Source organism: Phymastichus coffea, unplaced genomic scaffold, assembly GCF_024137745.1.
Source record: "Phymastichus coffea isolate CEN01 unplaced genomic scaffold, Cenicafe_Pcof_1.1 PCOF00047, whole genome shotgun sequence".
Lineage (NCBI taxonomy): Eukaryota > Metazoa > Arthropoda > Insecta > Hymenoptera > Eulophidae > Phymastichus > Phymastichus coffea.
The window spans coordinates 471,041-492,359 of NW_026706858.1; the positions used below are offsets into that span (position 1 = coordinate 471,041).

At 48.4% G+C, this 21,319-nt stretch overlaps 1 protein-coding gene across 3 annotated transcripts in view; it reads left to right on the forward strand.

The window, feature by feature from the left end:
• Positions 1-21,319, forward strand: part of LOC131665181 (beta-1-syntrophin) — a 140,049-nt gene that overhangs the window by 111,827 nt on the left and 6,903 nt on the right. For all 3 annotated transcript variants that reach the window (XM_058936887.1, XM_058936888.1, XM_058936886.1), the window contains exons 4-5: positions 11,262-11,470; positions 19,314-19,513. In XM_058936887.1, coding sequence (XP_058792870.1) covers positions 11,262-11,470; positions 19,314-19,513 — 409 coding nt within the window. The remainder of the gene's footprint in view (positions 1-11,261; positions 11,471-19,313; positions 19,514-21,319) is intronic.

The following is a 21,319-nucleotide window of genomic DNA, read 5'->3' on the forward strand; positions in this document are numbered from 1 at the left end:
AATCGAAGGCGAATTAGCCGAAGAAACACTCCGGCGCGTGTGCAGCCGCAGCTAAAGCAAGCTCTCGCACTCCGACACTCCGCAGCAAGGCAAAAGTCAAACAATCAAGCGGAGCACACATATACAGATGGGGCGCTTTGCGCAGAGCAGAAAAATAACTGGCGTGCGCTCAACGTTGATCGCCGGAGGGACCAGACGGATGGAAGATGTCCTCGCGCAAATGTTTCTAATCGAGTCGATAACAAGTGGAACGCGTCGCTCAGACAGTTCGCAGCCCGAGAGTCCGTGTGAAAAGGCATCCAGCGAAGAGGAAGAAGCTGTCGAGACCGAGCAGTGCGAAGACACAAGCAAAAGCTGCGAAGTGTTTAGACGCAAGGCGCAACGATAACTCCAGAGAAATATGAGCAGCTTGGCATTTTCGTCTTGGAAGTGGGCCAAATCGTAGGAGCGCTTACGGCAGCAGCAATAAATTCAACATCGGCTCTCGGCTATATAATTGTGTAGCTGGCTTGTCTGGCTGCATTAAAAAAAAAAAAAACACACACACACAAGTCGATTGCTCGTACGCTCGTTTTGTCTGGCGCTGCGAGCTGGAGAGGCAGGCAGGCAGCGAGCTCGACGGGGAGAATATGCAATTGGTTTTTCGGAAGGTGAGTCGGCAGAAACAGTCTGCGCCGATTCATGCATATTCAATCGACGGCGATACATCGTGCCTGCCTGCCAAGCACGAAATCTACGCTTACACGCCGCATATCTCGAATATGCATTACCGAAGCTCGACCTTCCGCTCGCTAAATATGCCTTATCGACGCTTCGGTTACTGCCATTCTTTCCGATCGATAGCTTCCTTCCATCGCATCTCCGAATGTACGCGCAATCTGTACGCGCAAGAGGTGTCCGACTGCGAAGCAGAGTAGATGCGAATCAGTTGGACGTGCACGCGCGCGAGTTGTCCTGCTCAGGCTCGTGACGAGCTCCGCTGTCGGACGCGAATAGAAGAGAGCCGTGATTGTGAAGCCTGCAGTCCTTTTGTCCTGGACAAATATTTGTTGCCAGCGGACAGCAAGCTCGCCGGCTGCATTTGACAAATAAGCCGACGCGCCGAGCCCACACCACTTACTTCTCTCGAAGTCGTATTGTTCGCGCCAATCTTTGCCCTTCCCTCTTGGATCCTCGTCGGATTAACAAACAACCATTCTTCTCGAGTCTCCTTTTATCGCGATGTCGATTTGCCGCCTGCCGAGTTTGCTACCCCGCGGAAAACGTTCGTCGATTTTTCGGCCCGAAAACGCAAGCACTTCTGGCGCAAGATCAGTTGGTAACTCCGCCTGGAATTGCATTCTCGCACGCGTCTACGTTCTCGCAGTCTTTGCGGCTGAGTTGTACGCCGCTTCGCCAAGTTTTACAAATATCGATTTAGGACGAGCGATGAGAAATGCACACGATGCAAGCGAGTGAAATTTGCAATTGGTAATATCTGATAATGTGAGAAATGCTGGCTAGATGAGATAAGCGGGTCCGCCACGACACTTGCATATTTCTCTTGGCATGAAAATGAGCAACACGCTAGCCCACCGGGCTGACGAGTTAGCATTTTGATACGTATTCAAATGACGTTTGCTGGAATAGAGAGGAAAGCAATAAACGAAAAAGCGTCAAAGCAAAAGCCATCGTCGAGAAGTCATCGCGTTCGGGCTTTGATTGGCGCGCTGCGGAGAGAAAAGACAGGGAGTGGGCTTTCTTCGCGGGATTAGCATAACCGCTATCCTTTGGCGCCGGCGGATCAGCTTTGGCCATTTAAATTAATCCGTCCGCAGACTCGAACGCAAAGTTGCGCGGCGCGCCTCATAAGCAGAAGCTACTATGCTGCTCGGCAATCGATCAGAGCGGCGAACTATCAAAAGCCTTCGGAGGCAGCAGCGCGACCGAGTAGAGATGGGTTTTCCCCGGTGTGCCGCCTCGTAAAAACTTTTCCCTTTAACCGCTCGACCGAGAGATTTTCACGCAAGTCGACTGCCAGCATGGCCAAAGTGTGTATAAACTTTATGTAATAAACAAACTTTCTTCATTCCCGATGATGCTCAATATAATTATCCGCGTGCTGACATGGACAACACAAACAGAAACGTCGCTATGTCCTGTGAAATCTGTTTTTTTAGGCTGCCCTTGTTCTTGCTCTTGCCGGAGTATTATTAGGAACGTTGCTCTTTCAATTCCAAGAGTGCTTGATGCATTTCCAGCCAAAGGAAAAGGAGAGAGCTTATTTTTCTTCTTTCAACATTCGCTTACGTTTGCTTGTCTTCTTTCCTGGCCCTTTTTTACCAACAACATTTCCACTCGAGCGCCCTGCAATATTTATCCGTGCAAACGAAATCACATTACACTTTCATTTCGATGTGCATCTTTGCATTTATTTCAGTTAGCAAGCAAGCCATTCCGGTAACGTCATAAATAATCGGAACGATCGAAAAATCCATCATGATTCTTGGGGTGTGATTTAAAAAATCTATGCGTATTATCGGTGATTTACAATGGCATGCTCGCAAACGTGAAAACATGGCCGCGGTCGTAAAAAAAAGCTTCTCCCTGTTTGCGGCTGGTAATTCCATGGAAAATCGTAACTTTTGGCAACACACGCGCACACAAAACGTCGTATTCACACCTCGGAAGAAAAATCCTCGAGGTTTCCGCGAATCGCATCTACGTACGTATGCGCGCCTGTGTGTGTGCATGTGTGTGTACGGCACTCGAGGAAGAGACTTTAAAGTTTGATGGCCCATTAGACGACGGCGAAGGCGCTCTTGGCTCTCTTTCTCTCTCTCTCTCTCTCCCTGCAGCTCGCGCGTCCTCGTATTTTTCACGCTCCATTAACAATCGCAAGCTCCTTTTTCTTTAGCTTCGCACCATCGATTTTGCCATTTTGCCTGCACTAGAAATTGACACGTTCCTGTCTACAAGTACTCTTTACACTTGCAATCTTTTTGCCCATCTTTTCGTTCGTCTCCGCTCTCTGTCCTCGTCGTTTATCGCGGTTCGAAGAGAGAAAAAACAAGACAGTGAAAATTCCTGCTCGAGCCCATGATTCCACGTTAATTCTCTTTGCATCTGTCGCGCAAGCTCGTAAAAAGGAGCAGCGGCAGGCTGCAGCGCGAGCAAATAAATTTTTGAAGCTCCACAGCACTAAAGAGAGCGCGGAAGTAGCAAAGACGCACTGTCTTGATCCATAGCTGGCGAACGTCACGCTCCGACTATTCTCTACGAGATTCCGTTTTTACGCGTTTTTTCTTTACTTGTATGACGAGCGCCAATGTAAATGTATTTATTCTTGCGGATATTTTACTTCTTGCGACGCGTAACGAAGCGCATACGCTCGTGCTTCGAGCAAAAAATACGCTATTTTCAGTGACACTCCTGCTTTTGCAATCAGTCATTGGATTTACTTTAAGAATTTTTCCTGCTCTGTGCCTTCTTCTCAGCCATTTCAAACTTCTGCTCGAGTCAATTTGTTTGCTAACTCATCATGCCGTCGATAGATGAGGGACAAGTATAACTTGCTCAATTGTCAATTGGATTGGCTGCTGCCATATAATCGGAAAAAACTATTGCACATCGTTTTATTGTCCGAACTGTAATATGAAATTTTTGTACCAAATTTTACGTTTTAGTTAATTTATTAAGAGGTTCTTATGATCCAATTCTATTCCATATAATTATTTCAATGAATAAATTGAATCAGTAGATCGCGAGTCGAAAAATCAATAAATATCAAAGTAAGTTATTCTAGAAAAAAATAAATAAATAAATAAAAATGTACAGTATTTCGTTCTTTAAATCTCCTAATTTTACTTAGTTTGATCTGCCGATGATCAAAGTTATTTTGAACGCTATCAGGGCAGTAAGCACGCAATAACTTTGGGACTTATCGAAATCAGTTTTCCGGTTATAGAGAAGAAAAGACGAAAGTCTCCGACTCGCTTTTTTGCTCATGAGGAAAGTAAACCTCAACAGTTGGAATACTAAGATTTCGCAAGGACAGGCGTTAGCTTGGCATAGGTAACTTTAATAAAAGAAATTCCTCAGGAATTAAGCTGAGTTTATTTGCTCATTTCAGTGCCTAGCCGCGCTGCAGACAGGCCAGAGAAAAGGTTGGCTCTCTGTAGCCGGCGCGGCATATTTATACAAATTTTGCAGGCAAATTTACACTTAAAAGTCTGTTTCACGCTATTTACACCAATTGCGCAAACTTTAAATTAGGTTTTTACTAGTTGTTTATATGATAATTTCAAAATTATTTCTTTTAAAAAATGTATACAATTATTTATAGATGATTTTTAGAATGTACTTTAAATCCTGTTATTTGTAAGAAGAGATTATAAAGCAAAGTTTTATTATCAAAAATGTATTTGTTAAGATAATGGTAGATAAAGGTACACAACGTTGCTTGATCGCCGTCTTAGCGTGGATTAACTTGTTAGGAGACGCAGCTCCTACATCCAAAGTTTGCCTTTTTCAATAAGAGAGGGTTGACCTTCATCAATTGTCAACACCACGGTACCTGCTGGACATACATGTTTATGTGTATATTCAACGCATATCCACAACAAATCCTTCACCCAATTCTTCCAACTACGCAAATATCCTAAACTTGTCTTTGTGAAGCAGCACTTTCCTAATGGAAATACATTGCTTTCAATATTTGTCGGGTTCATTCAAGCACGGTTCGTTGTGCCTTGCCACATAATTGATAGAAGTAAAATGGCGCACTTAGTCAAGCTGCCGGGTGACCTCCAACCACCCGACTCCCAACCCCCAACCCCCGGTCCTCGAGCCCGTCCCCGCCTCAAACAATTAATAAACTCAATCAAGCTGGCGTCAGTCTCAGGGTTGAGGCAAATATACGCATATACAATCGCCTGAATAATCGATCCATAATTCGCAAGCCTTTAAAATCCAATCAAGCGAACTCAACACGATCATAAATAACCGTATAACCGGAAACGTTCTTGCGGCTATTAATTTCGTGGCAAATCAACGCCGACCTCCTCCCCCTTTAAGCCTTAAGCGCTATTCTCTCTCTCTCTCTCTCTCTCTCTCTCTTTCTCGCACGCGCGCGTATCATAAACGAGAAAAACTTATCCTCCTTTTTTCTATTTTACTTCTTCTTTTCTCTTCTTCCCTTGGGAAACACACCGATATAACTTGCTTCTCGCTGACAGTCATCTCGCTTGGGACTTCAGTTGTCCTGCTGCTGCATGCAGTCGTCGACGACTCAATTGATTTAACGTTCCTTATATTCCACTCTACCTTTTTGTTCGTACCTTTCTCGCTTTCCGTAAGCGATGAATTGATTTGTGTGTGTTCGGGCGTTTTTGTCTCTAATCAGATAATTTTTTGTACTTTTCTTATTCGTAATAACTCAGAATTCTATCTGGTACATTTGTTTGTAATCTCGCTTGAAATCGGTCAAAGTTAAATTGCGAGGTTTTGGCAGAGCAAAGGCAAAAATTTCGCGCACGTTAAAGTTCGAAAGAAAGTGCAGTTGCAAAGCAAGTTTCGAATTTGATAAAATTACCCGCGTAATTTTCCCAGAGAGTTCGAGGAAAAGACTTCCTCTTTTAAAAACGCGACAACCCAAACTTTTAAAAAATTCATACTTTTTTAATTTCATCAGGAACTACTTGGAATCGTAGAACGCAGTTGTCATTTGAACGACAAGCTCTGCCAGCTTCTGTCAATATACCAATTCCATATTTGATTGAACTTATTATACCGCTGAACTAGCAAATATAGGCAGAATGGAAATTCATTATCGCTCTTGTAAATAGCTCAGAGTCGATGCAGCGTCAACTGCAATTCAGTTGACGCGCTGAAGAAGGACAGCGCCTAACAAATATTGACGCGTATATAGAAAGCGCGCGATTTGAATGGTTGCCATAGACGCGATTAAGCGGAGACAGATACGAAACGTAGCAGACCAAATGAAAAGCTCTGTAGCGCTCGCAGATAAGGCCGGACAAGTGCTAACTAGCAGATTTAACCAATCAACGAATTTATGCTCTCCCTCTCTCGGTTTAACACTGGCAGTCTGCTCTCGCAAAGTCAGCTCGCGTAATGAATGGGCTCGCGCGCGCATAATCCTTTTGACAGGGCGCACATGGGCCAGGGGGCAGCAGCGTGAATTTACGAGGTGTACCAGTGCAAGCCAACTGCTTCTGCGGATGTATAAAAATCTAAGTCCGTTCCCTCGAATTTCCAATTGAACGCGACGCGCTGACAGTGGCCGCTTCTTTCGCTCTCTTCTAAAAGCAGCTTAGGTCTGAAAGCCCCTTGACACGAATTCGCGCGCGACCCTTAATTTCTCTCGCCTTTTTGCCGCGGAGGCGGAAAGAAGCGGAGCGAGGGCGGCTTCTAGGACGAGCATTTTTCTCGTTAAAAATCTGAGGCAGATTCGCCGGGGCTGCTTAAATATTCATGCTAAGCACGCGCGCGAGCGGCCCGCCTTAAATTTTCATTTTGATGGGGATTTTCTAGCCCAAAGCACCCGCGACGAAAGCGTGCGTCTGCACGTGCCACCGCGTGGCTCTTCAGTTACATGCCTGCAGGCCGGTTCTTTTTCTCGCGCGGCGGCCGCTCACTCGAGCAATAGGTATTAAGTCAAATTGGCACTATGAATAATCATTTTGCCTCTCGTATACGCTCCCAACTGAATCTCATTTGCGAACGTGCCGCTAGTTCGCTCTGAGCGCCGGCTTATTTTGCGGAATTCACTTCGGGGACTGAGAAAGTGGCCGTGGAAAGGAGCTAGGCGCGCCAACCGATCTTGCCGATTTTGCCGATCTCGAGAATGACACGCGAAGAAAAGTGCCTATCGCGAGCGCGCAACTCGCAATTAGCTTAGAGAAACCGAGGCAAAAGGGAAAATCCAGTACGCGTGGACACGCAAAAGCCGCTCAAGTGTCGGGCGTTCGTTAGGATTCGAGAGGGAGAGGACGCGGTGTATCGGATTTCCGGTGACGAGGACGCCGCCGCACAGATCTGGCGGGAGTTGTGAATTTTTCGGCGGCCAATTCGGAGTTAGCCGGCTCGTCGGCTCTTTTGCAGGACTTCCCGCTGGCTGCACGGCCTGCGCGCGTTTCATTCCGAGCACCCCTCGAGAGAGAATTTCGAAAGAGATTTTTGGCCCCGAAAGCCGACGCGCGGAATCGCTGGGATCGAGCCGTGCCGGTTTTCCCGGCAGTTTTTCGCGTCCGCTGCAGCCGCTTGAAAAAATAGCTCGCGAAAGGGCAGCTCGCTCGCAATGCGAAATGCCGCGGCGAAAACCATAGCTCTAATCCACTCTGCCAATCGAACTCGGTGATCCGCCAGCAGATTTTGTCCTTTCGCCTTCGCCTGCAAATCCCGAGAATGCCCTCTGCGGATTTCCCCCCGTGTTCGCGCGAATCCTCGGGGTAAACACGAAAGGAGCAGGGGCTAGTTGCAAAGCCTTTTCAGAGAGACGTGCCACCGGTAAAACCTCTTGAACTTAATTCCGACGCCGAAAAGCCGAAAACTGACCGGGGCTGCGGATCAACGGGAAGAAAGTAGAAAGCGTCGAGTCGGAATAATATTGGAATAATATTGGAATAATATTGGAATAATATTTGATGAGCTTGTGATCGATCGACGATCAAACCCGTTGACAACAGTCATGCAAATGAGACTGGAGCGGCAGACCGGGTCCGCTTGCGATATCAAGAATATCGCTCGTACGTCCCTTCGCATTGACAATTTCCTAGATGAGGCGATGCGGCGCGAGCAGCGCCCGGCGAACGTGCGAAAGGCAAAGTAAAGCCATCGGATTTGTCCGTGGGACCATGGGATTGCAACTTTTAATATCCGCCCTCGGGAAAGTCTCTAACGAAGTTGCCGGAGGAAAAGCCAAATTTATACATATTGCCTGTTCCGCTGGTGTTCTGGCGCTCTGCAATCTGGCCACTGCAAACAAGCTGATATTAAAAGCGAGGCGAAGCACTCGATAATATCGTTTTCCGGCTTTAATTAAGCAGCGAGCGAGCATTCCGTGTATTCAAGGCAATTCTTTCTTCGAGCGCCACGCGCACACTCGTGTTTCTACGAATCGTGTGTCGCGTCGTCCAATTTTATCCAGCACTCCGCGCGCGCGCGCAACGCTATTTTATTAACCTTCGCCTCAGCCAAATTTTTAGAGTGCTGGTTGGGATGCCCCTGCCGTTCGTGCTTAATTATATCTATTGGCTTGACGCGAGCCATGCAAATTTGCCTTTCATTTCCGTTGATTTCGTCCCCGTTAATGTACACTTTGCGGCGCCACTCCTCACTTACACCGCCCGCGCCGTCGCAAATTCATTTTTTTCATTCCGTAACCAATTATTTTCATTTGCAAAGTGGCACGTCTCTCTTTCGCACTGCGAGCCGCAATTCCATTTCTAGCGGCTCTTTTATACCTAATTATAGAAGCTGCTCCGAAGGTTTCGTTCGAAATGTGCGCGTAACTTGACGATTGGCAAGCGTGTAGCCTTCGGCAGCCTTGTGCGCGCTCGCAGCGCATTCACGGTTTTCATCGGCCGTATTCGCCGCAGTTCGCCGCAGTTCGCGGCAACGCCTGGAAAAAAACTACTGCGTCGATCTGCCGCACCGGAAGAGCGCTCGCAAAGAGGAGCAAGTTCCCAACGTAGCGGCAGCATGCCAGCGCTCGCTCGTCGCCATTATTGCGTTAATTAGCAGCCAACTTTGCCGCGCTCGTTGCCAATTATGTGAACGCGCTGCCCTTTGATTATTGACTAATACTTCACACGGAAGCTGCTCTCTAACGAGTTAATTAAATCTCAGACGACGGCGATCTCACGATACGCGTCTCATTTTTCCTGCTGCGAGCTTGTTCCTCGCTAATCTCGCCATTTTGGAATCGAGCCGAAGGAGCTTACTCACGCCTCGACGACTCGGATCGAGAGAGAGGATCGGTCCTATCTTTGCCGCGCGACTTTTCTCAATTTTCCGCCCAAGACTCTTCTCCTCTTGCGAGCCTTTTACAAGGGATTATACTTGATTGGGCTCGCCGGAACTTTGAATATTCCAATTTTGCAAACGTCATTGAGTTTACTCGTTCACTTCACTCGCGGAAAGCGTGAGCTTTAATCGCACAGGTCGCATTTTTAGCGAAGATATCAAAGTCCTTTCGAAACAAATTGAAAGCAACCTGAACACAGCATGAGAGGTAGGCCAAGGAAAATGAGATATTGAAAATGAAAATATTCAGTAGTTCACGCTGCAAATAACAAGCAGTCGGCAATTCATTATTATTCACTGTTTGTCTCGCGAAAAAGCAATACGCATTAAGGCCGCGTCACGTGCACTTATGAAAAATGAGTTTTTAAGCGGGACGAGAGCAACGACGGTGATGACGACAACGACGACGACGACGACGACGACGACGACGACTCGAAATCACCGTTGCCCTGTATGTTAAGAGTAAAACGCAGCGCCGAAATGGAATTTTCGATGGCATACCCGTTTATTCCGCTCGGACAGCTTTGCCCGGAAAAGGCTGACGCGCGAAACAAGGATGATTATCGCGAGGCCAATTAACGATGAGATGCCATCGGCAAAGCGATAATAAGCAATCCAGGCGAAAACTCAGCGAGTCTCAAGCTCAAATCGATTAGAAAATGCAATTTGCATTACGCTCACCAACCCGCGCGGTGATAGTTGATATCGGTTACTTTTGCGCCGCCTGCAGCCGCAACTTTGCCTGTCTAACCAACTGAAAAGCCTCTCGTTATTCGACTAGATCGAATTAGCCAAGCGACATTTCCCACCAACTCTATAACTATTCTAATGCTGTAGCTCCAACTGCTCTTTTCAATTCGCACTAATTCTTCAATCGAAAATCGAACATCGAAAATTTAGTACCCGTTGTTCTCTTATATTTTCCGTTTTTAATATTGACCTACGTTTGGACGTTGTCATGGACTGGGAAAACCGCGCAGGCTCCACTTTGTTGAAACATAGAAAACGCAGTACGCCTCCAAAGTACATTACTAGAGAGTAGAAAAACTAGTTCAAAGCCGACGAACAACGGAACAATCGATCCCAACCAGATGGAAGTCAATCAATGCCGCGCTCTTTTTTTCCCCGACCAGCGATTCATGTAAATTCCCAACGATCGTTCTTCCTCTGTCTCTCCCGCACAATATGCGCGGAAGGGAGAAAATGAGCGAGGCAAGTTTCAAGTGCACGCGAGGCACGTCAAGCTCAACTTTGAAATTGAGTTGTCATCCTCTTCGAGGCAAGTTATACTCGCTCTCTCTGCCTTTCTCCCCCCCCCCCTCTCTCTCTCTCTCTCTCTATCGAGTAATGAGCCCGAACAACTTTTTCGTTCTTTTTTCTTAATAGCTATCGAAAAATTTTTAATCGACATCGCAAGCCATAATAATAGGATAACGCAGTCACTTTGCCCGAAAAGTTGAATTAAAACAGTTTCTCGGAGGTCGGGAGAAACCAAATGACCTTATCAAAAGCACGACGCTACTTTTTGCGTTGTACGTCGGAAACTGTGTGCTACAGCCGCGCGAGAGAGAGTGTGCCATTGACAAATGGCGCTTAATCGATTTGCCTGTCGCGGACACAAGTGCAAATCCGATTTTTGCGTCCGGCTTGAATACGCTTTCTCTCTCGCGCGCGCGAGCACGAGGATTATTTATTAATGAATTGTTTCATTCGGCATGGGTTATCGTCTTTTTTTTTTTTTTTTTTTTTTTAACTTGCTCGTTCGACGCGCGAGGCAGGACTCTTTAATGCGAGAATTTATGAGGTGGACTGTGCTTTGTCCGTGGATTTTGGCTGAACGTCGAGCGCGATCATTTGATGAAAGGAAAATATATGATTTCCCTCAAATATTTCGTTCTTTATTCATTGAATTTTCGCGTTGCGACGAGTGTTGCTTAATATTAAATTTTGTTGTTGTTTTGTTCGTGTTTATTGCGTGTTGCCCGGCAGAAACTAGTTGTAAACGTAGCTAGACTATTATTGCCGTTTTCGGGTTAAGCTAAAATGTAGTATTAATATGGAAAGCGAGTTTTGCAAATGAAAATTTGAATCTACCAAAGGGAATGACTACGATAAAATGACATGTACCGACAATGATGTCAATGATTTAGAGAAAAATGAAACAGTGGTGTCGCGATAAATCTAAATGAATGCAATAATATGATAGTAGGATAAGTTGAACGGTCGAATGGTTGCAGAGGGTCGCATACTGGAGCTACACTCGCCGGACGGCGTGCACGAGTGCTGGCTGAGGGCGATGGACGCAGCGGAGGCCAAGGCCTGGTTCAATGCACTGCACTCGGCACTGGCGGCACTCACCCTCAAGGCGCTCAGGCTCGCCTCGGCACTGTCAGACCCGTCACATCTGCAACACATCGGTTGGCTCGCCAGGAAACACTGTTCACAGGTCAGTCTTGTTCTCCGTCGTTCCGTGTTGCGGTAGGTCGCGCGGATCGCCAGATTCAGGCTATTGATATTTTCGCCTGCGACAAAGCCGGTTGCAGCGAAACGACAACGACGGTCCGTTTGACGAGAGCCGATTGAACGGCACACGGCAATATCAGCATTTTAGCATCGGCACTGACCAGGCCATTCATCGCGTTGACAGCCGCGCGCAGTCGACGCGCCACGCTTGCCCGAAGGCCGTCGAGGCTTCATCGAAATGGCGTCGCCAATTATTATTCAGCGATTCCGATGGCAATCGTACAAACTGTCAGCGATGAGCAACAACTTCATTATCAATTTGACCGATTTGACATTAGGCGCCGCGAGAGAAGTGTTCGTTTACAGAGATATACAGAAAACAAGAATTGCATTTGGTCTGCCTCGGCGAGATGAAATTGAATTGCGAGTTCGCGCCGAAGCGTCAGCGAATTGTCAAGTACGAAAAGACGTCTGTTCATTAGTTCCGACAGACAGCTGTCTCCGCCGGCCCGAGGAATGTTAATTGAAACGGAGCCCGCGCTTCGAACAAATGCTATAACACATCTGGTCAAACAGCAGCTCGCGACGGCGAGTAATTCAGATGAGTATTTCCTTAGCAGCGAGTCGCACAGCCAAGGAGCTCTCGGTCCTTCATTTGAAAATTAAATTTTTCGCCCGTCGTCTGTTTAGCTTTCGCCGCTACTCATCGCCATTATTACATCGCCAAGAGATCAAAGAAGAGATGATCGTTAATTAAATGGCTTCTCGCTTGCATCAGCTAATTATCGGGTTGCGTGGTCCGAATACGGCTGGACACTCACGGGACTCCGTCCTCAAGGCTTTCCTCGTAAATGCCAGTCAATCGTGTGGCCTCTACGCGCTCGTCTGTCTATTGATAAAGGAGCGTGTGTGCGCATGACAATCGATTTTCTTGGCTGTGTCGTGCATCCTGCGGAGAGCTGTGCGCCGGCCTGACTGCATCCCGAGACCTACCACTGACAACACTGCTTGACAATTTCATCGCGAATTGATCGCGACGAAGCGATCGAAGCGGGAAGACGGCATCTTAGCCCAACTTTGCAGCTGCAACTTTGCGCTTTCGTCGATAAGCAATAAGCAATCTCATATTGCATCGCAGCTCGCGAAGCTTGTCGAAAATCTAAAAATGAATAATTGCTCAGTCTCCGCACTCCGTTGCCGAGAAAGCTCCATTCGTTAGGGCCAGTTGTAGCCGAGGGAGGCTATTTGGGCGGTCGGCGCCAGCTGGCTCGCAATAACACCCGAAAGAGTCCGTCTGTGTAATGTGTATCAATGATCCTGACTAATTCTTCGGGTATATTAGCCGGACATACGTGAAATACGAATGGCCGAGGAGAAATATTGGCCAAATTTTGGTAATTGATGACGTTCGCCAAGAAATCGCTATCGTCCGAGTCCGGGGTTAAGAAAGCCGATTTGAAAAGTAGCCTGATCACCGTGGGTTGGGTTTGTTATTATTAATATAATATTCAATGCATTCGCCTCGTTGGAGCTGACGGGAATCGTGTATCTCATGGGAAAGTACGTTATCGGCAAACCGCGAAAAAGAATCGATATTTACGAGCCAATCTGAATAACTTGAATAACTAATTCGAGCTGCACGCAGCTTCTCTAGATTTGCATAGGCTCTTTCGCTGAACAGTTTGTTCGGCGTCGTCAATAAATACGCACACCTTCTCCGTGCCCTCTCCAGACCAATTCCAGCTGCTAGTGGACGGACTCGTGTGCAGTAATCAGGTATTTCCTTGGGGTACACTCGAAATGCCTTTTCTTCGGGCGAGCGCCAATAAAAAGGCCGTAAAGTCGCCTGGCTGGTCTGACGAGTTTCCGTTTGTACTGCCACGGGCTCACTGAGTTATTGCTGATTGTTGCTGACTGGCGGCCAGAGATTAATGCCCAACTGTTTTCATGCTCAGCAACTTGCATTGGGATGATTATGGCGGCTCAGGTTTTATTGCTAATTATTCTGGCGTTGCACGCTGCCCCAATCATATAGTCTCGAACATTGGCACCAGCAACCTATTTTTCAGCGACGCGATATGTTTCAAGGAAAATTAAACGTGTCTGCTTGACTTTGACGTTCGCTAAACAAGATATCTTTTTAACTTGCAACTTAAAACTGTAGACCTATTTACAAAAATGTACATCTATCTAAAACAGCAAAATCAAGATTTCCATTGATCGTCAAAGTATTTTTCGAATGATAAATAACGCGCTCGATCTAATACATTTGTGGATTTGTAAATTAAAAAAGTTGGTGCGATCGTAGTTCACTTATCGATCGGTTCATCTGCAGAATTCAATTAAAATCAGCAAACACTAAAAATAGTCGTCCGAAGTCGAATACTAAATAAAAATTCTAGGAGAACAGTCGGCTTTCCAAGTGACTTGCTTATGCCAAAAAGATGAGGATTACTCTAGATTGCTATTGGAAATTTGATTATGATTGATCGTGGTGGTACGTTCTTTATTTACGTAATCGCGGCAAATATTTCGAGGAAAAGGCTCGTTCCCCGTGAAAAGGGGCCGAGGTTAAAATGCTCTAATAGCGGGATTTAGCGAGTGGCTGAGAAGCCAAAAGCTCAAAAGCAGAGAGAGAGATTGGTGAAGGGAGGGGAAGAACGACAGCCCGAATGGAAAGCTGGGAAGCAGAATTACCGGAGAATTACGGGAGGGGGTTAAGACGAAGTTTTTGAGAGATATTCGGCAGCTCCGTCGGCGCGGAATCAGGGCAAACAGCGAAAGATTCAGCAGCAGCCGATTCGCGTGTCAACAGCGCGCCCAAGGCGTTTGACTCGAATCACGGAAAGTTAGAGTTTCGACGAATAAATAGCTAACGAGCCGAACGAGCCGAAAGTTTGCTTTTTCGCGCTTTGCGCGCCGAAATTTTTTGCGCGCCTTTTATGTTTTCATTTGCCCCCGACGACGACTTTTCGAGCTACTTGCTCACAATGGAACACTCGGCACTGTTTCGCCTTACACTGTTTGGCCGCGCTCGACATTCAATTGTTTGCCGGACTTGTTTCGCCAGCGACGAGAATTCGCTCTGTTCGCAAGGGCTGAAAATAGCATAGACGTGCTCATAATGGTGAGTTGGGTTCATAACGTTCGTTCAGTGCGAAAGTTGGAGGTGAAAGTGCGTCTGTTGATTGGGTAAGATGTGACAGAGAGATAGGTGAGGACGAGGCGTCGCACACTTTGGAGTGGTTAATTTTTCAGCTGGCAAAGGGCACCGGCCTAGAGTGAGACAGGCTGCGAAAGGAAGGCGTTCGCTTAAAAAAATACGAATACGGCTTGGAAAAATTGCAAAAAGGAAAGTGGCGCCGGGACCCCGAGAGACTGGCACGTGTGCGGCAAGTCGCTCCGGCGAAAAGGTATTCTCGTTGGAAATGTCTCGGCAGCGCGCAGACGGCTAAGTTATTCAAGGTGCAAACAGCGAACGCTCGAAGGTGCAGAGCCAAGAGCGGAAGATCTTATGGGTAAAGTATCGAGCGTCGGATGTAGGGCGAGAGAAGAGGGAGAGGAGCGCGAGTGCGTGGGGAGGTGCACGCGTAGCCAGACAGCCGAAAGAAAATCTCGTTGCGGGGCTAGTTACTCGGTCGCTCGCGCGGAACGTCGAGCCCCTAATGGGAAGTACATTAAGAGCTGTTCAAGTCCCTTCTTCCGTACTCGTTTGACGAAACTTAAGCCCGCTCGTGCATCGGAGATCAGTTTCAAGTTTGCCTCGAAACTCTGCAGCAAGGCTTGCATCGCGCGACATCCTTGTCATTTCGGCAAGGATCGAGTGACGCTCGACGCGAGATTTGTTTGCCTCGAATAAACACAGCAAAGTTCAGATTATCGTGTATTCCAGCGCGAGCGGGTCGCGACGTCGCGTACTTGGCTAACTTCGACTTGGCTCCATTGCCGAGCAGGAGTTTCTCTTTGATCCCTCGCGGCAAGACGGACGCCAGTGTACTTTCCTCGCTCCGTAATAAAATTCCGGGCCGCATTTCGTGTCACGCGACTCCATTGGTCAATTTTCAAGGCGCATTCCCAAAATTAACAATGCACGTGGCCTTTCCTCAAACTCAGCCTCAGCGGAGAACGCGAAACGAAAATCATTAGTGGCCTAGAATTACACGCGTAAATCCCTCTCCTTCGTCCCGTACACAGGCTAGAGCGCCCCTAGTAAAATCATCGTAAGCTTTTCCCCCAGCGCTATATCCTCTGCAGCAATATTCTCTATTACCGTGGTGGCCGTCGAGTAATCTAAGCGGGTTCGCCATTACTGTAATTGAATGCTCCTGGGATCAAATATCGGCGGCCTCACGCGCGCACCATAATGTTGATGAAGCAAAGTCAAAGAGAGAGACAGAGAGAGAGAGAGAGAGAGAGAGAGAGAGAGAGAGAGGCGCAGCAGCAGCGCGTGCATTAATCATGGCGTTATCGGACAGGCGAACGAGCGCAGCCTGCTGCCACGTTCCATCGCCTGCGAAATTGAAGGCCCGCAAGCCAAGACGCCAACTCCTTCGGCTCATTAGTCCGCGTCACTTGTGCTTTTCGTCTTCTGCCTCAAACTTACCTCTCGCTTATGGGACCGACGATTATCACGCTACTATCTGTCGATCAATTGATTTTTATCCATCTCGGCACGTCGCCTGCTTACCAACCGAGAGCTACGGGCTCTATCAACGCTCCATTACAATTATTTTTGGCACCTCGCCCATCGCCCATCCGAGCCATCATTAATTCTCGACAAATTGACGTACGAACAATTGAAAAATTTGAGATTCGGTAAGCAAACATCTTGTGCAAATGATCGGAAAGCACTCGCCTCGGGCAAACATGTCCGTTAGGCAGTGCAGGCGAAAAAACAATGGATTGCCCGCTACTAAGCTTAATTAGTGGGCTCTCTCGAACGAGGGGGTGGGGGCGCGTTGGGCGCGCTTATCAAACGTCGAGAGTCTGCTGGCGAGAGTGTTATGAGCCTCGGTACACTTAATACCCAGAACGCTCGGGATAGTGCATCAGCAATGCTAAGCAAACCGGTGGCGGCTCTTCTCTCTGCCGTCGGCCGAGTGTGTTTGCGCATCGCTCGAGCGTTAAGAGGATCGCCGCCATCGCCGCCCGCGCTCAGACGCAGCACAGCGAGACCGCCAAGTTCCAGGCCGATCTCCCTTCGATTGGCCGCTGTAATTAATTTTAACGCTCCGGCCCGTTTGTCTTCGGCCAGAGGCAAGCTCCTAATTGGCCCCGGCGCCTTCCTGTCGGCAAGCGAAAAACCCATCCGCGGATCGCAATAATTGCCCTTGGACCTCTGATTAAAGCCGGGGCTCAGATGAGCAACGTGCACCGGAAAGCTGTTTGCTCGAGGCGCGATGTGCTCGAGTCCTGCATCGCGGAAACGCGAGCTGCGAGGCGTGTGTGTACACCCAAGTCGACTCTCTGCCAGAGAGGAGCTTGTTTGAACTACTAGGCCGACTTGCCGCTTCGTAGGAGAAGCTCACAGACGCGAGGCGCTATCGCGACAAATTAAAGTGCCAGCCAAGTGTTGTCGCATAGCTTTTCAGAAATGCCGGCGCGTCTTTCGCTTTGACTAAGTAAGACGCTCGATCTCGGGGCTTCTCGTCTTCCTCGGATTCAACAAGGAATATTCGCTCGTATCCGCTTGCCGCGGTGAATTCTTCGGAAAGCACTCGCCTGTTCCAAGCACATCGACGTATCACGGCTAATGTTCCCACTCGCTCGTGCCAAGGGAAAGAAATCTGTAAAACCCGTCTGTCTGTCTGTCTGTCTGTCTCGTGAGTTTTGCCGGAGAGGAGAGGCTGCAAGTTTGTTGCGCGTACTTTGCCCGCTGAATAAAACGCAAGCGTGAGGGATGGTGCATTGTGGTGCATTGTCCGTGGCTGGGGGCTCATGCGATTTCGCGGTTGCGGAAGTACGTGAACATGATGTGGTTAGCTAATGGCGTTTCCATTTCTCGCCCAGAACCGACGGGCAGAGCCCCTGGAGCCAGCCAGCAGCACGAGGCGACAAGCAAGCCGAGCACGATAGCGGCCGCCGCAACGTCCAGCTAGCCACCCAATGCCCCCAAATGCATCTATCGCGCTTGCTCAAGCATCTCTCCGAATCTCCGAATCTCTCCAAATTAATATCGAGACCGATCCTGCGAGCCTTTTCTTTCCCCGAACGGTGCTCCCCGTTCGCTTGCTTGCTCTTGCATTGGCTGAAGCTTGGTCGGCTCGCTTGATGCACAGTGAGTACAAAACCACCAAAGAATTTCATGTATTTGCTAACTGCAAAACAAATCGAGCGGAAACAAATGAAACGGTCGCTAATCAAGGTAAAACGGTAACGCTGCATTGCAAAGGTCCACGGCCGCTCTCTGCAACTTGAACTTTTCTCCCCCCTTTTTAATAATCCTCGAATTATACTTTGTCTTAATTCGCGTTTACCGCTGAAACGATAAAAGCTGTGGCGTGCTTTTACTGCGTATATACATTTTTCCTCTTTTATTTTTACACGGAGAGCCTTCAAGACGGGTTTATTCGCCTCGCCACCGAGACGGAAATGAAAAGCTTGTATTTTTCAGACGAGGCTACGTAATTACAGCTTGAAGACGTTGAAAGTGGAGTACTTAGTAGGAGTTACTTTCTTTTCAAATGGACAGCTGGTTGTAACGCTTGAACGCAATTTTTTCTTCTTCGTCTTACTTTCTTATTTACAGTCTTACTTCGTGGATGTTGACGTGGCTGTTGACGTCGAGCAAAGAACTTTTTTCTTGCTCTAATTAGAAGACATTTGTATCAGACTAGATTTTATGAATTTGTTTTGACTAAGGAATTCATTATATCCAAAGCATCCAAGACCAGCAAAAATACATACGGCCAACAAAATTATTTCAACTACGAGCGATCTTCCGGAAATGCGCGACGTACCCGTCGGACATTCAATTAACGACTCGGCTTAGACAAGCTATCCGTCATACCTGCAATGCAACAAACTTTTTCCTATGAAAGGGTAGGTTTGCAATAATATGAGCGTTACCGTAAGATGAAAATAATAAAAAGAGTAACGTTAGGCATAGACAACTGAAGTAGTCCTTTTAAATTGCAAACTATAGGAATGAAGCATGCTCAGATCACTTAACTCGAATTTTATTAATAATTTTTTATTATACTATATGTTCTGTTTAATAAACACAACTTGTTACTACTTGTCTAACTTAAAGACTAAAAATTACTAATCGCAGTCGAAAGTTAGGAAACTAAGTGGATGATATAAAAATCACGCTACACGTTTTCCCGCACTCTCTCTCTCTCTCTCTCTCACACACACACACAGACACAGACGCACTCATACGTTTACAATAACTCGCTCGCACGTTCTTATCGCCTTACGACGCGTTCAGCCTAGCTGGTTTTTCCTTTACATTTACATATATACGACATCATTTATTATCCCAAGATGTTCCGAGCTATGAGACGACGAAAAGTTGAGCGGCCGATGCACAAATGTTCTCCGGGCTTGTGTGCACAGACTTTAGGTTCGGTAATAAACCCTTTGTCGATGCGCCGGAGCTGACTGCTCGACAGCTGCGGGTTTCTACCATATTTTCCTTTATTTGTGCGCGGCGATATTGATATTGATAATTGAGTGTCGCGGATGTTTGAAAGGTCGTGAAAAATCTTGTTGTTTATACGAAAAGGCTCGTTTATGTTGCTGCGACGATGCATCGTCTGTCCGGAAGAATGCGACGAAAGAAGCGTGAAAGCAGCTGACCTTGAAATTAACATCTGTTGCAGAACGGGCGAGCAAGCAGCGAGAGCAGCGAGGACGGCGCGGGCAGCAGCGCAAGCACGTCTCAAGGCTACGGATGCGCCGGCGGTTGGCGAAGCGTCTTTGGCGTCATTTCCGGCCGGGAACTGAGGCTCTACGAGTGCGCGCCGTGGAGCCCCGAGGCCTGGGCTTCGCCGAGCATCACCTGCCCGCTCATCGCTACGAGGTTTGTCGCCCGGACTATGCCATTGATATTGACACCGCTCGCGATCCATCACGCGCGCAACGCAGATCATCGCCGCAGTGACGGGCGGCAACCGAAAAGCAAAGCATCCATCAGCCAATAAATTGGGTCGGCACGCGAAACGGAGCGTTAAAACTGATCGCCAGCAAATGCACCGGAAGCTCGGCCATCAATCATGGCGGTGGCGCGCGTGTCGTTAACCCCTCGCTCGGTCGCGGCTTGGCCGTCGACGGCGCTGTCGCCCTTATTTGCGCGCCGCGCGTCTCTCTCGTCCCGAACGGAATGAACGGACGGCGTTCGGCCGTCTTGGACTCGAGCCCGCAAAAGCCACGCGCCAGCGTGAGACTCGATTACTTGTTGCGCGTTAAAAAGCCAGGCCCCTCGGCCCCTCGCTTATTCCGCGCGCGAGAGACAAAGAAGAGGACACTCTCAAGTCGGAGGCAGGAGGGGACGGCGGCAGGCAATAGAGCCGGTTAATTAATAGCGAGTGATTAATCGCGCGGTGCGCCTGCAAGCGGCAAACCCTCGTCAAACGAGCGCTGCGCTTCGCTACGTGATCTGCAAATACGGGCATATCATGTATAATGCGCAGTCACGTCTCCTCGCCCTCTCTCTGGCTCGCGCTATCTGCGCCGCGTTGCGTATCGTTACGAAGGCTTCGCTTTACAATGGAGCCCAAGCGAAGCCTCGATGCAGCCCTGGACTCCGAAAACGTTCGATAACGCGAAACCGTGGCTCCGGCTGTGATTTTCACAACGGAACGACGGCGGCGCGGCTAAAGCTCGATCTTAACTCGAACGACTGGTCGAGGAGACGTTCGGACGTTGGATGACGAACGACAGCACGAGCGGATGGACAGCGCCGAGCGCTTGTGCACGAGCGCGCATATCGCGGCGGTCTGGCCAATTACGTATCCCATTCCCGGCCAAGCTTGGAAACTCCTGACGAGCGCTAGCAGCAGTCTTGCGTACAGCAAACTTGGCCGGGCCAAACGCGCGCGCGCGCGCGCGCGGACTGCGAGCTCGAGTCTATGCAAATGGTTCAATCGGAGCGCGAGATGGGATATCGAGAGTCCCGCAAGTTTACTCGATTAATGAACGACTCGAATAACTTTTTCTTTTGTCGGCATTCGCGTACGTACCGCGCTATACGTAGTTCGCACGCGCGTTTGAGTTTCCCAACCCACGTGGACGATGGTTTCCACCGACGGTGGCGGACAAGTTCTCCGTTGGTCCAACTTTCAGCGGATTATTATTTCTCATTTGTCTTGGAGGAGTCTAGTGGCTGCCGACACTCATTTGCTGCACCTAGAAAATCCGCGCGAGCAATGGCCCTTCCAAAGCTCGATCGCAATTAGCTGGCGTGCAAGACTCCGAAATCCCGGCTAATCCATAAACACAGCCAGAGAGAAAAGGTCGAAAAGCGGGTTGCACTCCCCACAGTAAGTTCCATCCGGCTCACCGCCTCTCTTCCGTTGTGTTCTTCGCAAGTACTGAGGGCCAGAGGCAGCTTGCCAATTGCAACGCGGACGTTTGTTGGGCGCCAATCAAAGCGAGTCTGGCGCAAAACACGCGGCAGCCTCTCCCTTTCCATGTTATCCGTCCGTCGATGTTGCTGCTCGGTGCAGGACATTTGCTCCGGTGCAGTTGGATTAATTTGTACTGAGACAAGCTACGGATTATCTCGTGGTGCCTTTCTCTTGCTGCCGTTCGCCTCCTGACTTCCGAACTTGCGCTTGCTCCCTCCGTTCGGCCCGCGATGCTTCTTCTCCAATTCCTCATTTGCAGC